The 20,588-nt window shown below is 40.1% G+C and overlaps 1 protein-coding gene across 8 annotated transcripts in view; it reads left to right on the top strand.

Moving 5' to 3' along the window:
- ctnnd2b (catenin (cadherin-associated protein), delta 2b) overlaps positions 1–20,588 on the top strand; it is a 212,241-nt gene that overhangs the window by 110,311 nt on the left and 81,342 nt on the right. For 6 of the 8 annotated variants that reach the window (XM_086205173.1, XM_086205171.1, XM_086205175.1 and 3 more), the window contains 5 exons: positions 6,812–6,963; positions 7,263–7,436; positions 13,940–14,085; positions 14,881–15,131; positions 18,420–18,551. In XM_086205173.1, the coding sequence (XP_086061299.1) occupies positions 6,812–6,963; positions 7,263–7,436; positions 13,940–14,085; positions 14,881–15,131; positions 18,420–18,551 (855 nt within the window). The remainder of the gene's footprint in view (positions 1–6,811; positions 6,964–7,262; positions 7,437–13,939; positions 14,086–14,880; positions 15,132–18,419; positions 18,552–20,588) is intronic. The other 2 variants (XM_086205179.1, XM_086205172.1) reach the window with 1 other exon arrangement.

Here is a 20,588-nt window from a genome sequence, read left to right as displayed (position 1 = left end):
GACACAGATCATGGAAGTGAAAATCCAAGTCATATTCTCCATAGGGGGATTGATAGTTGATAGTATCTACCCCTGTCCATGCTTCAAGTTAACAGGGTACCAACCTGTTTTAAAACTGGTTTTATTAGTAACTTCATGGAGGATTTCTAATAACAATCCTTGAGTAACTTATATCAGCGACGTTACTCAAGCATGCGGGTACCATGGAAATGCTGAGTGGATGTTTTGTATTACATTTGCTGACATCATTTACGAGCCAGCTAGCAATAACAGAAATTGCATATTGGTCACAAAAAATGCAATTATGGTGGATCAGAAACATCATTTGCAATGGCGTAAGGCAGGGGTGTCCAAACTGGTCCAGTAAGGGCCGGTGTGGCTGCAGGTTTTCATTCCAACCTAGCAAAAGCAACACCTGATTCAACTTAAATCAACTAAGCAGTGTCCACACAGCTCATTTGTTGGATCAGGTGTTGCTTTTGCTTGGTTGGAATGAAAACCTGCAGCCACACCGGCCCTTACTGGACCAGTTTGGACACCCCTGGCGTAAGGGATGAGTAGTTTACTAATTCCTTAGATGATAGATAATTGTTAGCATAGTCTTATACCTCAGCCTTTTTTCTGTTTTCATATGATCTTTGAGCTTCAAATCAAATATTATGGGGTCATGTTTCATCTGCTTGCCGGTTGGCTTGGCTCCTTAGGGAAATCTCTTTTTATCTTTGATAAACATTTATTTACAATAATTTACTTTACTGTTAAATGGTAAATGACTGTATTAATATACAGTGGCAGGCTGCACGGTGGTGCAGTGGTTAGTACTGTGGCCTCACAGCAAGAAGGTTCTGGGTTTGAGTCCCGGCTCGGATCTTTCTGTGTGGAGTTTGCATGTTCTCCCCGTGCCTGCGTGGGTTCTCTCTGGTACTCTGGCTTCCTCCCACCGTCCAAAGACGTGCAATGTGGGGACTAGGCTGATCGATACTCTAAATTGACCGTAGGTATGAATGTGAGTGTGAATGGTTGTTCGTCTCTGTATGTTGGCCCTGCGATGGACTAGCAACCTGTCCAGGGTGAACCCCGCCTCTCACCCGTAGATGCTGGGATAGGCTCCAGCCCCCCCGCGACCCTTACTAGTAAGGAATAAGCGGAAGATGACGATGGATGGATGTTTCATCTGCTTGCCGGTTGGAGGGAAATCTCTTTTTATCTTTGATAAACATTTATTTACAATAATTTACTTTACTGTTAAATGGTAAATGACTGTATTAATATACAGTGGCAGGCTGCATGGTGGTGCAGTGGTTAGCACTGTCGCCTCACAGCAAGAAGGTTTTGGGCTCAAGTCCTGGCTCGGGCACAGGATCTTTCTGTGTGAGTCTCCATGTTCTCCCTGTGCCTGTGTGGGTTCTCTCTGGTACTACAGCTTCCTCCCACCATCCAAAGACATCAAGAGGGGACTAGGCTAATTGGATACTCTAAATTGACCGTAGGTATGATTGTGAGTGTGAGTGGTTGTTTGACTCTTTATGTTGGCCCTGCGAAGGACTGGCGACCTGTCCAGGGTGAACCCCACCTCTTGCCTGTTGACACTGGGATAGGCTCCAGTCCCCCCACGACCCTTAATAGGAACAAGCGGAAGATGTTGGGTGGATGGATGGATGGACTATACAGTGGCACATTTTTACCTTACTCATGGTAGAGGCTGCCATTCAAGATGTCAACACACTCATTTGGAGGAAATAGGGGTTCAGTATATTGCTCAAGAACATTTCACCACCCTCTCATGTTGCTGGATAGATAGTACATTATTGCAAGAGGGTGCATGCTTTGGCAAATATTTTGAGTGTAAAAGAAAAGACTTTTTCATCTGGAGAGCAAATGATGGGTGCAAAATTGCTACCGTCTTCAAAAATATATCAAGCCATCCATCCATTTCCCACCGCTTATCCTGTTAAGAGTCATAGGGGGCTGGAGCCTATCCACTCTGCCTTTGGGTGAGAGACGGGGTTCACCCTGGACAAGTCGCCAGTCCATTGCAGGGCCAACATATATAGCCAGACAACCATTCACTCTCACAGACACACCAATGGTCAATTTAAAGTAGCCAGTCAGCCTAGTCCCCTCTTGCATGTCTTTGGACTGTGGGAGAAAGCCAGAGTACCAGAGAGAACCCACACAGGCACAGGGAGAACATGCAAACTCCACACAGAAAGACCCTGAGCTCGAGCTGTGGATCGAACTTGGAACTTTCTTGCTGTGAGTTGACAGTGCTGACCATCGCACCACCCTGCCATCCCAAAAATATAATATACTCATCAAAAATATATCAAGACAATTGAGAGAGATGGGAGAGTTTTGGCTTCTGCACAAGCATATGCTATTCTCTTCAGATAATTCACATGGTTCATCCAAGCAAATGCAGGGTTAACATCTCCAAAACAATCTGCAAACTTTTTGTTACAACATTGGAATGGGTTTATTGTTGTCCCTTTAGATTAGACTTACATCAGTAATTATTGATTTCAAATGTTACAAGAGAAAAGACCTGTTGTTTTGGTGCATTTACGTCAGATTAGCTGGTTAGTCTTTCAAAGAGCAAGTTAATGAGTTTGGGATTGTCTCCTACTGGTCACCAGAGGAGAGATCGCAGACCTCCTTCCTCCTGTCAGAGGGATGTTCTCACTTAAACCATGTTGTTTTTTTTGTTTTTTTTTAATTAATGTTTTTAAAATTGATTTCCTTTTTTAGTAGCTGAAGTATTTAAGAGACAAAGATTTAGATTAATCTTGTATTTTTCAGAATGAGATTACAGCGAAGCAGCTCCAACATGTTGGAATGCAGAAATAGTCATCCCATTGACTAAGATTTTTTTTGGTAGCGGCCTTACATGTAAGCCATATGACTGCAAATGCTTCAACAACATGAATGAGACTGTATTTAAGCAATGAAGGATTCATAATATTGGTAGAAAGTATGTATGCATTTGTGTTTGCGTGTGTATGTGATATCACAGGCTATGAACCTACTCTTAAATGTTTTGTTACCAAGAAAGTGAGACATTATTGGTTGACAAAATTAAAAAAAAAAAAAAATTGACACTCTGTAATTACCGTTTTAGACATAATAGTTTTGTTACCAGAAAGTGAGACATTACAAACTGACATGATTTGAAAATAAGTCACAAGTGGTTTGAATTGACTTCTGAGGTTCTGAGGCATCATCCCAAAGATATCTTATCAGAGAAAAGTTGGTCTGATGTTAAAGTGAATCTGAATCATCAACTGAAAAGTTACTTGTGTCTAATGGACTGTTGATTGCTGGCAAGCTGCTTGCTCAGTGGTAGTTGACTGTTTGAAGGACCAACTGGCTGAATGGAAAATTTTAAGTAGCAGCCTGCACGTGAACATGCAACAGTGAGAGTCAGGGTAGCCTATCAGACAGACTCACACTGTGTCTGTGATTCTCACACCTGGATGTTTACTTTGGTTTACGTATTACATAGCAAAGTGATGTGTAATGCTACAAGGTTTGAACCGAGCTCCTGGTAATGCTTCATTAATTCAGCAAGGCACACTGACGCATTTCTACATACACTGATTCAGCAGCAAGGGGGCAGATTTTCCTGATTTAAGATAATATTTCTTCAGTGATTAATAATTTGATAAAGCTCTTCTCTCAAAATATGTTCACAAACAGAAATTAAATGACACAAATCATCTGAAAACTAAGGAAATTTTTCTCTGAAGACCTCCTATCCCATTTTACACTCTTTTCACTTTGTTATTTTTGATTTATTTTATTTTATTGATCATTTTGGCTTTGTGAGTGGTTATGGCATGAAATGAAGCAAGACTGTGTATTTTGGGTTGATCTTTGAAATTTCAGACTCAGCTCCAATTAAAAGGCTATCAACACTGCACTGTTCTGTGCAAAAAAGGGCACATTTTTATACCAATCGAAACTACTAATTACCATCCTACAGCCATCAGAGCATAAAAACACACTTTGTATTTCTGGGTGCCATTCTGGATATTACTCCTGATTTTTTTTTCCTAATCATTTTCCATCCTGTTTGGCCATTTTACCAAGCTTGACCTATGGAGCAAATGCATGCTCATCCATTATTTTCACTAGGGGCACTGCATGACAATAGAGGACACTTATTCAGTTAAAATCATATGGGAATGTTTGTATGACTGTCAAGAGTATGATGCATATATGTGTATTAAGAGGTGTGTGTGTGTAGCTTTACAGACCAAAACATGTCATTTTACTATACTGAAGATCACAATCGGAGTTTGCATGTTCTCCCCGTGTCTGTGTGGGTTCTCTCTGGTACTCCGGCTTCCTCCCACCATCCAAAGACATGCAATTGGGGACTAGGCTGATTGATACTCTATATTGACCATAGGTATGAATATGAGTGTGAATGGTTGTTCGTCTCTGTATGTTGGCCCTGTGATGGACTGGCGACCTGTCCAGGGTGAACCCCGACTCTCGCCCGTAGATGTTGGGATAGGCTCCAGCCCCCCGGCGACCCTTACTAGTAAGGAATAAGCGGAAGATGACGATGACGATGGAAGATCACAATCCCCTTATAGCTTTTAAAAGCGTGTTTTTTGCACAAAACAGTGTAAGTGTGAGTAAATAGGACATGGACCCAGGCCATCATCACAAACACTGTACCATGTGATGATGAAGGAATTTTGCCCATTTACCATTTATTAACAATTTACTTTTTCACCTATCAGCTATTAACTACTGTGCCAAAACAGCAGATTAACTGCAGGGCCCATAGTTGTAACTTAAGTCTGTGCATAATTTGTCAAATCCAGGTGAGAGCCCTATTTCTGACACAATGCTAGACAGCTTTCCATCCAACATAGGTACAACGCATATGCTTATGTAATGGTTAACTATTAACTTCACATCATTTAGTGAGAAGAAAGAAAGAAAGAAAACAGGATGCATACATTTTACCAACTCATTCAGGGAGCATGGTCGCTCTGAGCCTTACTTACGTTCCATTTCCACTTTAGTGGTGGAGAGACAGAGGAAGTGAAAATAACATTAGGGTATTCAAATTAATGATAATTTGTAACTTTACAAGTCAAAACATTTTTATCAAAATAACGTCTTTACCATTCACTCTGAATTAATTTAAAACTGAAAACGCTGTGGTGCCTCTATTAGAACTGTTACTGCCCATATAGTCATTGTCAAATATTGTTGAACTCACCCATCAACCATCCATCCATCCATCCATCTTTTTTTTTTTTTTTTTACTGCTTATCCATTCAGGGTTGGGGGGGGGGGGGTGCTGTAGCCTATCCCAGCTGACATTGGGAGCTGGGCTACACCCTGGACAGGTCAGCAGTCTGTTGCAGGGCCATCAGGAGCAATTGGGGCTCAGTAGCTTACTCAAGGATACTTCGACATGGAAGTGAGGATCGACCCTTTGGTTCCTGCATGGCCATTCTACCTCTGAGCCATGCTGCTTGGCTCTTCACATCTGAGATCATTCAATGCTGGTGTAGATTCTTTAAAGCGCTCCAAAGAAGGCTGGAATAGATAGTTTTATAATTTATGGAATAAGCTAGCAGCCATGAAATCACAAATTGTTTTGTCTTTAGCCTTGTCTGTTTTTATATGGATTGATATGGGCCCTTAAAACAAAGAAATGCATATACATGTGTGTGTGTGTGTGTGTGTGTGTGTGTGTGTGTGTGTGTGTGTGTGTGTGTGTGTATGTATGTGTATAATTTAGGGCCACAATATATAAATTGCTTTGTATCTTTTAGTATTTATTTGATTTTTGTCCATGAGATTGAATTGATATTGTTTGTTATATTTATATATCTTATGACTACAAATTAATTGAATTTAGGAAGAAGTTATAACTTTTGGCCCCCAATTTTTTTTTTTCTGTATGGACAAAAGTTTTTTTTTTTTCCTCTCTCTATGGCAAATCCAGGGCTCCAGATCTCTGAAGCAAAAGCTATTTCCCCTTGATTTCATTCTTCATGCTAACGGAGTGAAAAAGAGTATATCTTCAAATGTCAAACTACTCTTATACCTTAAGTACACTTTCTGCACTTGAATCTGTTCCTGCTGCTGAATTATGCAGAGATATGAAGCAGAGGTTGAGAATGACAGGACACAAGACAGGAATAAGTGAAGTGATAACAGCAGAGAGTGAAAATATAAGCCAGAGAAAGAAGGTGTTTTAAATGGGGGTACGGAACACTGGGAGATTTAAGGGTTACAAGCCATGGAGCTGCTGGAATAACAAAGTGACTAAAAAGCAAATGGGTGTCAATAATAGAAGACAAGGGACTTTATTCTCTTCTACTTTAGCTCTCAATCTTGTTTTTTCTCTTTCCTTTAATCCAAATTCTGTTACAAACTTGAAGTTAAATTTTTTTGTATTAGTGTTCACTTTGTTCCCATAGAAAAGCAATACATTGAATAACATATGGGATAGAAACTGGGTTAGCGAACGCCTTCAAGGTCACAAGCAGAATAAATCTGTACACAAAGACAGACAGTTACAGAAGTCCTCTGAAAACATTTATGTAAAAGCAATTTGGCAGGACTGAAACCTATTCTTAAAATGGATTTTGACATGAAGTTAGTTTCGATTTGTGACTCCCCTCATGTAACATCTGTCTAACTACAGTCAAAGCAAAGAGAAAATAGATGCAGAATATGGATAGGGTAGATGATCGTGTGGAGATGACAATTCAATCCCCTTAGCACTCTTCTCCATTTATGTTTTTTTTTTCCTTTTTCCACCCGTGTTGCTCATCAGGACAAGGACTTCTGTCTCAAAGCGCTTTGCAGCTCAACAACCAGGATGCCTATGCAGCTGCGGGTTACCATAGCAACCAAGGGCTGGCACTTGGTGAATCAGTCCCAACCCGCATTGGGCATGTTGGTGGGGCTGTTCACAGCTACAACCAGGTACAGACACACACACACACACACACACACACACACACACACACACACACACACACACACACACACACACAAATAAATTAGCAAGTCTCCTTTTTTTTCCATTTGTCTTTTTTATAGTTTCTTCCACATATTTCCTTCTTTATACTTCATTCTATGAGCCACAATATTTTCTGTACTGTACCATGTTCTCCGAATTCACCTCTCCTTACTTCCTTGCTGCCCCTCCTTTCAGGTCAGAGGAGTTGTTGTTTCTTACTACTTGACCACTGTCATATTTCTCCACACTCCATCTTCTCTAGGTGACATCCAGCCGTGCAGCTGCCCAGTTAGCAGGGACAGACTCCCCCTCACTGTCCCAGAGAGACTCATTTGCCCAGCAGGCCCATGGCAGCGCCTTCCACATGCCCACTGAAGCTGGATCTGTTCCTGCCGGACCATCCATGTATTATTCATGTGCCACTTTGCCTGCACAGGTACGACAAAAGGTTTCAGAAATGCTTCAGTCGGAATATGACGTACATGACGATCTTGAAACAAGTTAAGTGTTTCAGAGCAGCTATTGCTGAAGTGGCAGCAGAGAGGTGTCCAGATTGACGGAGGCTACTGCGAATATTTTTTTGTCCACCCCAGGTGCTCTCAAATTCTTGTTGCTAATGTGCTTTTAAGAAATGTTTAAATGAAGATCACATTGATCGCCACCTTTTGAAAATGTATGAGCACCAGCATTTCCAGATTGAGTAGTGTTCCTCCCCTTTGGGCTAATTCAGGTGACATTTGCTGGAAAAAATAGCAGTTGTTAGGTACATGATTTACATACTTTTGAGTGTTAATACATGATTTAATCAATTCATGATTTCCTTGCAACCGAGCTGGCAATCCTGACAAACCGTGACTCCACTGCAGTCTTGGCTACCTAAGCTAGCTATATATATAAAAGTACAGTTCTGTAACTGTGCTATTAGTGGCACACACATTCCATTCAAGGTGCTGCGGTTCTGAAAAATATGCTGGTTGCCTCTTTGTTAAAAACAGCAACTGAAGTTTGCACAGACTCTCAGACGTGGTTCTGAAAACTTCTCTTTGCTGTTTAAATTTTAAAGACATGTTAAATTTTGATCACAGTTACACTGTTAGCTCAAAGAACATTTTGTCCTTGTCCGTAATGCTGAAGTTAATGCTATGAGAACCAAATGTCGGCAGGGAATAAAAGACTGGAGAGAAAAAGCTCACTAGCATTTTTCTGCTTGGCCGCTACAGTTGTCCATCAGCTAGTCCTTTGGGTTGTATCCACATCATTTCCCTTTAGCTGGGACTAAATTGCAATTATGAAAGGCTGATGTTCTCTGAGATGTTTTCAGTCTGCCTTGATGTACAGTCTATCCAAAATGATTATTATAATCATTCTCTGAAAACAAAGCATATCTCCTTAGCCAACTTTCAGTATTGGGTGATCATTTGCCAGTGTACACAGAAATAATAGTTGTGTTTCCATCAATTGTCAAGCAAATTCTAAGCAAACTGTGGAAACTGAAAAAAGGAAATCCATATGAGGGTTTCTTTCATCAACTGGTTTCGAGTGATTGAAATAGGCTACCTAATGCTCGAAGATGCAAGAAGATAGTGATAAATACAACATTCCACATCACTGTGACAGTAACAAGCTGTAGAAGACAAAGAAAACTGTCAGCGAAATGTTTTGAAGAATTACCTTCACTTGGACAGGTTGGAATTGCTGTTAAATACAGTAGAAGCTGATGATCTGTCATATGATTTAAAGATTTACTAAAACAGAGTTTATTCATATCAGGGGTTTCCATCTTTCTTTTTCCAAATTTAATCTACTCTACACTGCAAGCAAGTTTAAAAACGTTTTTCTTGAAACTATCAAATCACCTGTTTACATAATTTCTTCTGATGTTACAATGAGCACAAAATGCACTGACAGCTAGTCTGTAGTGATTGTGACATACATTAGTGGAACTGCAGATAACCACACCTTGCCTCACCCATTCTTTGTGCACAAACAAAAGAACCTTGTAGTGGGGCAGGTCACTGCAAATAACAAGAAAATCATTCAGTTCTGGATACAAGCACCAAAATTGCACACGTACTTCTTTGGGTTTGTTCTTTTGATATAAACTGTTAGCCAAGTAAATATTCCAGATGGTGGCCATTTTTCAGGATGGCCACTGTGAACATACTGTGTTACTGCATTTTGCAATAAAATTGCAAAGACTTCTCCTATTTTAATTGTCTCGGTGTCAAATCATACATTTTTCAGTTTGTGGATTCTGAATTTTACCCATGGACATGGACATTCCTGAGGGAAAATGACAGCAAAGCCCAGCTGTTCAACTTTCTGGCTGATAGGATAGCATGTGTGGCCACACCAAATGTGGTCATTGTGACCAAGGATGAAGATGATGTCAGCAACAGCACTAGCAATCTGGGTGGGGTGGCACCATGCAGTCATGAAGAAGCTGACACGTGCATCTTTGTGCATGCTAGGCATGCCACAGAAGCAGGCAGCAAGGTCATCATGGTCAAGGCCAGCGACACAGATGTTGTCATCATTGCTGTCAGTGTTTCTGCAGGAACTCAAGGAGCTTGGTCTGCAGAAGTTGTGGGTTGCCTTTGGCCAAAGACAGAACCTGAGGTGGATGCAAGTTTGAATGCTGCAGTAGATGCAAATGCTACAGCTTTAGTCTGACCTGTACGGCACTGTTCCATCGGCAGATGCAAGGTTTAGAAGCCTTACAGTATAGGTCTACTCAGCCAGCCACCAGGACAATAAGTGAAAAATAAGCATAGGCTTACTGTCTACATGTAAAAACAAATATTTTTAAAACACAAATAAAAGAATAAAAAAGGGAATTGCACAAAAAAAAAAAAAAACTTGCCTTGACAGGATCACCACCTTATCGTGGTGGGGCAGTTTGCGTGTCTCCATAACCGCTAGAGCTATGTCGGCAGGAGTGTTGTACTCCTGGCAGGGTTACCCAAGCAAAACATTTTGAATGGTAGCGACTAGACAAGGAGTGATCCATGAAACATAGCAACCATTTTAGCCGAGTCAGAGGAAACAGAAACCTCTGATTCAGCTTAATATCAAAATTTCTAGAATGATATATGATACAAGGAGGCCAATAAGTAAGTTCATGGGTCCAAATCTGGATTCTACATAGCTAAAAATGTATGATCTGATACCAATATCCTTCAAATCAGGAAAGTCTATTGGATTTTATTGTGAAATGGAATATGACTGTATATTCAGTGGCCGCCATTTTGAAAATGGCCACCTTGATTCAAAAGAGCAATCCCAAAGAAGTATATGATACAATTTTGGTGTTTGTACCCAGAACTGAATGATTATTTCAGTTATCTGCCCTGCTTTTCGGAGACTTGCAGACTACTTCATGCGTAGTCCAAAGTTTTTTAAAATTTGACCTCTCAAACCACTCACATTGCAAAATCAGCAACAACCTCGAAGTTATTTACTTTACTTTAGTCACTTATCTGGTTATTTAAGAGATTAGAGAAGTAATTACTATCCTTTTAGGAAGCGGAAAAGAGGTAATTGATTAGTCGTACGTAATTACAGCCAGTAAACCTGATCTCTTGTGCATTGTTCCTTCTGTATATCCCCCTCCTGTCTTCAAAACTTTTGCCAGAATATCTGTTGTTGCAGTTACCTTGATGGTCAACTGGCTTCAATTCAATCTGGTCTTCTGTGGATTTGCTATGTGATCAGATTAGATAAAGATAAAGTAGATTAACAAGATAAAAAAAGTAAAATTATTGTGAATAACACACACTCTACTACTTGTTTAGAAAAGAGACGGATTAAGCAAGTCCCCACTAGTAAAACATTTCCAAACAAGTATTACAGTTACAATACACATCACAAACAGGGCCTGTGTGCTTCAGGCCTCATTCTAAGCTAAGGACAACAGAAATATTTTGAGTTTCAAGTGATTATGCATTAGTGAAAATATCCATCCGTCCATTTTCTATACCGCTTATCCATTAAGGGTCACAGGGGGCTGGAGCCTATCCCAGCTGACATAGAGCAAGACGCAGGGTACACTGTGTACAGGTCGCCAGTCCGTATCAGGGTCATCAGGGGCAATTAGGGGCTCAGTATCTTGCTCAAGGACACTTAAACATGGTCACTGAGGGAAATAAAAATCAAATCAGCGACCCTTTCGCTGCTCGACGGCCACTCTACCTCCGAGCCACGCTGCCCCTCATGAAAATAATTTATGAGTATTATTAAAAATGTATATTATCAATCATTCCTAAATTATACACAGTTTGTCTTTAATAGGAAATTCTTGTTACTCCCTTGTTTATATTCATGCATCTTCAACTTATAAAATTTTTTACCAACCTTGGTTTGGCTAAATCAAGAAAATCAACATATTTGTGTGGTCCACTAAATCTCACTTCTTCAGTTTTCAGATACAAAACTACTTTACAATTTGCCTTAAACAAAACAGTCAAACATATAAATCTTTACTTGCAGAATGTTACACCAATGAGCTTCCTCTCTGCCTGAGTAGGATTTAAATTAAAGGCACATTTTGGGTGCTGTATTGTGGAAATATCAATATCAAACATTTTATATCAGTGTGTACTGCTGTGATAGCCAAACTGTGCCAACTCCTTATCACACCAACACTTTTTCTGCATCTTTCTTTCAGTGATGACAGTGAGACTAGAGATGGATCAATTGTGTAGCCACAATGCTGCAACTACTTCAAACTCATTCATTCTCCAGTCATAGAGTTTATGATTTTTGAGGGAAACTTATAAATCATGTATTTGAACTGAATCCATTCATTACAACAGATTTACTTCCACTGGGTTAGAAACTGGCAATCTTCTTGAAAAGTTTTGTGTGTCCGTATTTGATACAGACTGAAAAGCATATATTTAGGAGGGAAGGAGTTTCGTGGGCTGCATGGTGGTACAGTGGTTAGCACTGTGGCCTCACAGCAAGACGGTTCCGGGTTCGAGTCCCGGCTCGGGCGCGGGATCTTTCTGTGTGGAGTTTGCATGTTCTCCCTGTTCCTGTGTGGGTTCTCTCTGGGTACTCCGGCTTCCTCCCACCATCCAAAGACATGCAATTGGGGACTAGGATGATTGATGCTCTAAATTGACCGTAGGTATGAATGTGAGTGTGAATGGTTGTTCGTCTCTGTATGTTGACCCTGCGATGGACTGGCGACCTGTCCAGGGTGAACCCCGCCTCTCGCCCGTAGATGCTGGGACAGGCTCCAGCCCCCCTGTGACCCTTACTAGTAAGGAACAAGCAGAAGATGATGATGGACGATGGAAGGAGTTTCGTATGGAGGACCATTGCTTGTATTCTTATTTAGAGAAAGTTTCATTAGGATGTTGCTGCACATTAGAACATTTTTTTCACCAGTTTACAAATGTGGAGAGGGGATTTTATCTCTGAAAATAACAGTATGAATAAACAGAATAAATGCATATTAGTGGGGCAGATAACTGTAATAATCATTCAATTCTGGGTACAAGCACCAAAATTGGCACACATTCTCCTTGAAAATTGGTCTTTTGATACAAATTGTTAGACACATAAAAATTCAAGCTTGTGCCCATTTTTCAAGCTGGCCACCATGGACATACTGTAATAACTTTAATAATCACTCACTTCTGGATACAAACACCAAAATTGGCACACATACTTCTTTGGGATTGCTCTTTTGATAAAACCTGCTAGCCACAAAAAAAAAGATCAAAATGGCGGCCACTGAATATACAGTCATATTCCATTTCACAATAAAATCCCATAGACTTTCCTGATTTGAAGGATATTGGTATCAGATCATACATTTTTAACGATGTAGAATCAGATTTGGACCCATGAACTTACTTATTGGCCTCCCTGTATCATATATCATTCTAGAAATCTTTGTCTAGTCGCTACCATTCAAAATGTTTTGCTTGGGTAACCCTGCCAGGAGTACAACACTCCTGCCGACATAGCTCTAGCGGTCATGGAGACACGCAAACTGCCCCACCATGATAAGGTGGTGATCCTGTTAAGGCAAGTTTTTTTTGTTTTTTTTAGCAATTCCCTTTTTTATTCTTTTAATTGTGTTTTAAAAATATTTGTTTTTACATGTAGACAGTAAGCCTATGCTTATTTTTCACTTATTGTCCTGGTGGCTGGCTGAGTAGGCCTATACTGTAAGGCTTCTAAACCTTGCATCTGCCGATGGAACAGTGCCGTACAGGTCAGACTAAAGCTGTAGCATTTGCATCTACTGCAGCATTCAAACTTGCATCCACCTCAGGTTCTGTCTTTGGCCAAAGGCAACCCACAACTTCTGCAGACCAAGCTCCTTGAGTTCCTGCAGAAACACTGACAGCAATGATGACAACATCTGTGTCGCTGGCCTTGACCATGATGACCTTGCTGCCTGCTTCTGTGGCATGCCTAGCATGCACAAAGATGCACGTGTCAGCTTCTTCATGACTGCATGGTGCCACCCCACCCAGATTGCTAGTGCTGTTGCTGACATCATCTTCATCCTTGGTCACAATGACCACATTTGGTGTGGCCACACATGCTATCCTATCAGCCAGAAAGTTGAACAGCTGGGCTTTGCTGTCATTTTCCCTCAGGAATGTCCATGTCCATGGGTAAAATTCAGAATCCACAAACTGAAAAATGTATGATTTGACACCGAGACAATCAAAATAGGAGAAGTCTTTGCAATTTTATTGCAAAATGCAGTAACACAGTATGTTCACAGTGGCCATCCTGAAAAATGGCCACCATCTGGAATATTTACTTGGCTAACAGTTTATATCTAAAGAACAAACCCAAAGAAGTACGTGTGCAATTTTAGTGCTTGTATCCAGAACTGAACGTTTTTCTTGTTATTTGCAGTGACCTGCCCCACTATATGGAAATAAGGTAGCATCCCCTTCTCTGTTACAGCGTGTGAGCTCCCCTCTACAGGCGGTGGGATCTCCTACCAAGCTGCAGCGTCTGGGATCAGCTTCTTCTGACATGCCCAGCTACGCCACACTACAGAGGGTGTCTTCACCCAAACAGTCTCCCAGCCGACTAGCCAAGTCCTACAGGTAGGTCGAATTTCAGTCAGACCCATAGATTTAATACGGATGTTACCATCCCTCATTACACAGATGAATGTACATGTAGGAGGCCAACATTTACTTCTCCTGCTGAGTTCTGGCTTGTATAATAACAATTAACATTATTGAAGGGCACAATCTCCTTCCTCGTATATTATTATGTTGGGATGGTTCTTCATAGATATAGTACATCCTACTTTATGAAGCTGTAGCTTCCTTCAAAACCAAGAAAATGCTTAAATCTAATTTGTGCTGCAACAAGTGATTTAACTGTTCAATCATGTCAGATGTACGTCACCTGTTGTTTGACTGAATATTGAGTGATTTGATTAGGTTGGATTTAGTACAAGTGTGATCAAAAATGTATGTTTTGGGCAGCTTTGCTGTTGTTAGAAGATGGTGGCCAGCAAAATATGTGAAGCAGAATTTTTCTGCATCCTGCCGTCACAAAATTGATTCAGGAGGAAAAAAAACTCTTTTTTTAAGCTGAGGACACCTATTTGTGATTACTTGAAAGGAAAAAAAAACACTTTTGTCTGAAGTGTAGCTTTAAGCTAAGTTTATGTTACTATGGTGTCTCATCAAGGTCAATTTGTACTATCTGTACAGTGTGACCTCATTCTAAACAGTCTTGTAAGATCTGTCCAGGAATTTCAAAGGTTAATTCCCCTCTTCCTGTTAGCTGACACGAGCACATCAAAAGCAGCAATAAACATTATTTGCATATTGAGGTCCACTTGCAATTGGAGAAGTGTTCATGCATTGTGTTTCCCATATTTACAGTACCTCATCACCCATTAACATGGTAGCATCAGGTGCTGCGGGCTCCTCCTCCCCTCTCCCCATGGCGGCCTCCCCGGGGGGGAACCACAGCTCATCACCCATTCACCAGCTCAGCTCAGCAGTGGGCAGCTACGCCACCCTGTCGCCCACCAAGCGCATGCTGCATCACATTGGATCAGAGAGCTTCAAGATTTCCCACGAGCTGTATGCAAATGCAACCCTGCAAAGGCCTGGTAGCCTGGCAGGTAGAGGTTAAGACCATTTTAATTTACTTATTTGTGTGCATGTGTGAAGTGCCGTCTAACCATATATACAGTACATCTTTGTGACCATAACATGAATCCATCCATCCATCCATCCATCCATCCATCTTCTATACTGCTTATCGGTTTATCAGTTAAGGGTGCTGGGGAGGGCTGGAGCCCATCCCACTTGACTTTGGGCAAGAGGCGAGGTACACCCTGGATGGTCGTCAGTCCGTCAAAGGGCCAACACATATAGACAGACAACCATTTGCTGTCACAGTCACACCTACGGTTAATTTAGAGTCCCCGACTGACTTAACTTGCACGATTGGACTGTGGGAGGAAGCCAGAGTACTTGGAGAGATCCTACACAGGCACAGAGAGAGCATGCAAACTCCATACAGAAAAACCCAGGGCTCCAACCTGGAACACTCTTGCTGTGTGGCCACAGTGCTAACCACTGCACCACTGTGCTACCCCATAACATGAATAACTTCAGTAAAATCTCTTTTAAGTCTTTGGATTCTATTCATGAAACATTAGTAAGATCAATGACAAAAAATACTGATTGAAATTTGCAGTTGAGGTAACATTATCTTTTTATTTTAATTGTTTTTTTTTCTTTAAAACTTAAAATTTGTGGATTTAATTTACAAAAGTACATTGTTTACCCTAAACTTTCTTCTGGTGGATATTTTATAATAAAAGAATGTTAAGGGTCTTTCCTTTTGCATGTTATTAATTAGCAAGTGCATGTTGTTGCAAATAGATTTGACCAAATATTTGATCAAAATGGGTCAAGGTTTCAATATCTGTGCATTTCAAGGAAAATAATTCTGAATGAATTGGGCAGAGAGAAAGATAGATGATGGAAAAAGACAGACATTGAGAATGGAAGCGAGGGACAGAGAGAGAAAGGTGTGAGAATGACGGATGGACGAGGACAAGAATAGTTAGGGCTAGCCTAAACCAGCCCTAACTATAAGCTTTATCAAAAAACAAAGTCTGTTTTGAATTTGACGAGTTCTTGACAATATACAGGCAGCAGTGTTTTGGACCAGCAGGAGAGTCTTCTGTGACTTATTTGTGCAGCCTAGTAGGAGGGAATTGCAGTAATCCAGCCTGGAAGTGACAAAAGCATGGACTAGTTTGTCTCTGCCCCACTCTCCTGCTCTCTTTCCCCCCAACCAGTCAAAGCAGAAGGCCGTCCCCATTGCGCCTGGATCTGCTTGACGTTCCTGCCTGTTAAAAGGAAGGTTTTCGTCGCTGCTGTTGCAGGATGTGCTTGCTGATGGAGAATTGTTGGGTGTAGATTCATTCAAGGAGTGTGGGACTAGACCTGCTCTACTTGTAAAGTGTCATGAGATAACTTTTTTGTGATTTGGTGCAATATAAATAAAATTGACTTGACTTGACTTGACTAGTTTTTCTGCATCTTTTTGGGATAGGATGTGTCTGATCTTAGCAATTTTAGACGAATAAAAAAACTGAATAAATCATAATACCATAAAATCCAGTGTGTGACGGTTGTATTGGGAGAGAAATGTCTGATGTTCTTATTATGAATGCTTTTGCTACATTATTATTGTGCATCATGATGAAATTCCCTTCCGACTGTTAATCAGCATATTTTGATTTTCTCACTACACTAAAAGTATGATTAATGTAATTTAAAATGCACATGTAAAAGTCTGGAGTAGCTCATCATTATTTGCTGTGATTTACTTGAAAAAAAAACTCTCTTGTGCTAATTGCTGGTTTGAATAGTTTCAGGGCCATTATATTATCTGAAAATGTGATTTGCACAAAGCAATTCACTGTAGTAAGCCTACATTTAGTTTAACCCTTTTGAGTAACAAGACTAGGGGAAACCAAGTATTTGGCTTGATGCATGATGAGAGAGCCAGAATGTGGATGAATTGTTGCGCGGATTAGTTTGTAGTTATGTCCATCTATTTGTTTATTCTTGGGTATTATGGGTTCACTTGTTTTCTGTGGTGGTTTAATAATTAGTCTACAAAGAGTACTGAAGCAGCAAAACACATGACATGTTTCAACTAGACAAGTTTTAAATGCAGTTGTAAGAACAGAACTTGCCACTTATAATTCATTGCCTTCTTAAAATAATCAGCTAAGTCAATTTTTTTTCCAAGTTAACCAGAAAACAAAAAACAGGAGACAAAACATCATGAAGAGTTGTTTTAGGCAAAAAAAAGTTCTCATAACATTAATTAGGCAATTATTAAAAAAAAAAATCCTGTAAAACATGTTATATGTAATTGTCATGAATATGTTCATTTGTAAATCTAAATATTAAATGTTAAATCTTAATCTAAATCTAAATGTGAAAAGTAAATCTAAATGTTAAAACTAAATCTAAATGTTAAAACGAAATGTTAAATCTAAATCCAAATCTTAATGTTAAATCTAAATCTTATTATTAAATCTAAATCTAAATGTTAAATCTAAATCAAAATGTGTTGCAAAGTGTAAAGCTAAATATTTAAATCACCAAGGAAACCATGCCCCATGCAGTGGCCTAAAATTGCATGGCCCTGCTCCCACCTCTGACCATGCATCATTGGATCAATACCGTTAGAAGAGATGCTGTGAAACGAGGTGAAATGCAGGCATGGCCGGGTTTCTACAGAAAGGAGGGATTGAACTGGCGCTTATTGCAGGTGAGCAGGCTGCACTCCAAGGTATAACTTTTGATGAAAAGGAGTCTGCACATGTTTGGTTTCAAAAATTGACCAGATCCACTATCCTGTGTGTGTGTGTGGGGGGGGGGGGGGACTTCCATTCTTGTGTGATTTGCTCTGTGCATACTAATGCACTAGTGACATGAGGGTATGTGTACATGTGCATGTAGTGGATCAACACTTAAGAAGTTGTCATTTGTGTCAGTGTCCATCGCCTTTTTCCAAAAGACAATTATTAGAAATGAATTACTTAACTTGATGAGTCTTTTAAATTTATTTGTGAGAATAGAGCTAATTATTGACATAAAATGTTTATTAATGTTCCAAATTAATGCTTTATGTTGTATAAAGATGGGCTACCATAACATCAAAAACTCAAATGGCACATTCTTCGAATGCATGTGAAATCGTTAAAACATCATTCAGAAGTTTTTTGAAAACAATCTGCAATAGCTTGTTTAAATACAGTCATCCCTGTACATGTAGTTTTTGTCTTTGTTCTATTTTTGTTGTCACCTTTCCATTCTCAGATAGCAGTATTGTTTATTGATCCATCCGTGAATCTAACCTCCATCTTCCCTGTATGTCCCAGGCTCCAGAGGGTCTTACAGCAGCCAGCACAGTCACCTGGGCTCAGAATTGCGACCTTTGCAGTCCCCTGAACACCACATTGACCCCATATACGAGGACAGAGTCTACACCAAACCCAACCTTAGAGGACAGGGTGAGTGGAAACAAGGTTGTGAACACTGAGGAAAGTACAGACATGAAACTGGGCTTTATCTGTTCAGGGGGTTTCGGTGAGTCTATTAAATTGAATCTCTGAAGGTGAGGGGAATTGAAAAAAGATTCCATCTGAGGAGAACGCTAAATTAGACAGGCAAGACGATGCAAGAGGTAAACATGGCAGTAGTGTTTTTAAAATGAGTAAAACATTTGGTGGCCTTTTAAATGTATGTTAGGGAGGGAAAAATGTATGATGAAGAGTTGTAAAGATGGAATGGGATAGTGTCAAGGCATGAACATTAGGTCATATTCAGTTTAACTGGTTTGGGCTAATTCATGAAATGCTCTTATACACAAAGTTGTTTTTACATGCAATATCAATTTTCAACACTGTTTAGTCTTTCATACAGGAAAGCTTCATAGCTACTTCTTCTGTCACTCCTGACATCTATGGTGTACCTAAAACCAAATTCGGGATTAAAACAAACTATTTTGTGTCACTTCATGAATGAGGCCAATTACTCTTATCGCATTTCTCCATGCAATCCCCCTTATTGTTGATAGAATAAATTCAATTAGGTCAGGTAACACCCTTTTCATCCTGTTAGCCCACTTGTCTGAAGTCACAAAAATAAACACAGCACATATTTTAGCCATTGGTCTACAAGTTCTACAATTTCATTTAGCAGACGCTTTTGTCCAAAGCGACGTACAACACAAGCAAGAATTTAAACTTAATTAAGGAAAAGCCCATAGGAAGCGCAAAAGTGCTTCAGTTGTGATTTGGTCACAGGTACTGCCATCTAGTGGCAGAAGAAGTGTCGCCCCCCCACTTTTTTTTTTTTTTTTTATATAACAGACATACAACATCACACAACACAGTTAGTGCTACATAATCACTAAGTGCTGGGTCTTGGATCCTCTGACTTATTCTACCCCACAGGACAAAGAGGAGAAGAGTCAGGTTAAGTGCCTAGGTGCTCTCTGAACAATTGAGTCTTCAATTGTCTCTTAAAAGTAGAAAGGGACTCAGCAGAACGCACAGAGTTCGGTAGTTCGTTCCACCATTTGGGAACGACAGAAGAGAAGAGTCTGGCTAGGGATTTGGAGCAGCGCTGGGCTGGAAGCACCAGGCGTCTTTCGGATGCAGAGCGTAGTGGGCCATTGTAATGTAATGTCACATATAATGTCATAAAAAATTAGTCATTGCTTCAGTTTTCCAAGTCAGTCTTAAAATCATGTTGTATGCAAATGTTAGGGGCATTCACTGAATATATGATAGATTACACATCCTCATACCATTATTCCATTATAATGTATTAAATAATTATTACACTATCAAACACTATATTTCCACCAAGGCATGTAAGAGATATTGGTGAACAGTCCAATATTACTGACACAGGAAATTAGCAACAGTAACCAGGAATCATGCTAATTCATTATGTTTAGCTAACTGTAAGCAGGTTTTTGTGTCTCACCTTCATATTACAGCACTGAGGGTATCCATTGTTTTGACTGGCTTTGGTGAGGATGACAATGTAGCACATTTCCTCAAAAAATTAGTGTTCCCATAGCAGATTTTGGATGGATTCTAACAAAAAGAGGAAGGCAAAACCCCAAGCAACACTTGTGCATGTGAAAACACTTGAGATAGTTAATGTCTATAAATTGCTGTGGCATACTTCAAATCACCTTCTGAACCAACTGAATTTAAAAATGAGTGAGTTGAAGACATCACATGATGCCCCAAATAAAGTGGCAGATCAGAGAAAAACTGTAGAACAGGATGTATCGCATTGTGCTTCAGCACTGTTTTGGAGGTGAGGAGCTGTTTTAGAAAGCTTCAGAACAGACAAGAGCACCGTGTTCCATCTGATCATGTTTACCAGATCAGGTAGGCAAATCCAACTGGGGTCTCGATGGTAATTTGTCTCTCAGTCACAGTCTGTTAACTAATTAGCTTTAAGGCTGGCAATTAATCTCAATTAATCTCATGGGTGTTAGTTTGGGTGCTTTGAAAACAGAGCAGATC

The sequence above is a fragment of the Aulostomus chinensis genome, chromosome 5, assembly GCF_037954235.1.
Source record: "Aulostomus chinensis isolate RoL2024-O1b breed Wild chromosome 5, RoL_Achi_v1.0, whole genome shotgun sequence".
NCBI lineage: Eukaryota > Metazoa > Chordata > Actinopteri > Syngnathiformes > Aulostomidae > Aulostomus > Aulostomus chinensis.
This window is presented reverse-complemented; position numbering and strand designations above follow the sequence as displayed.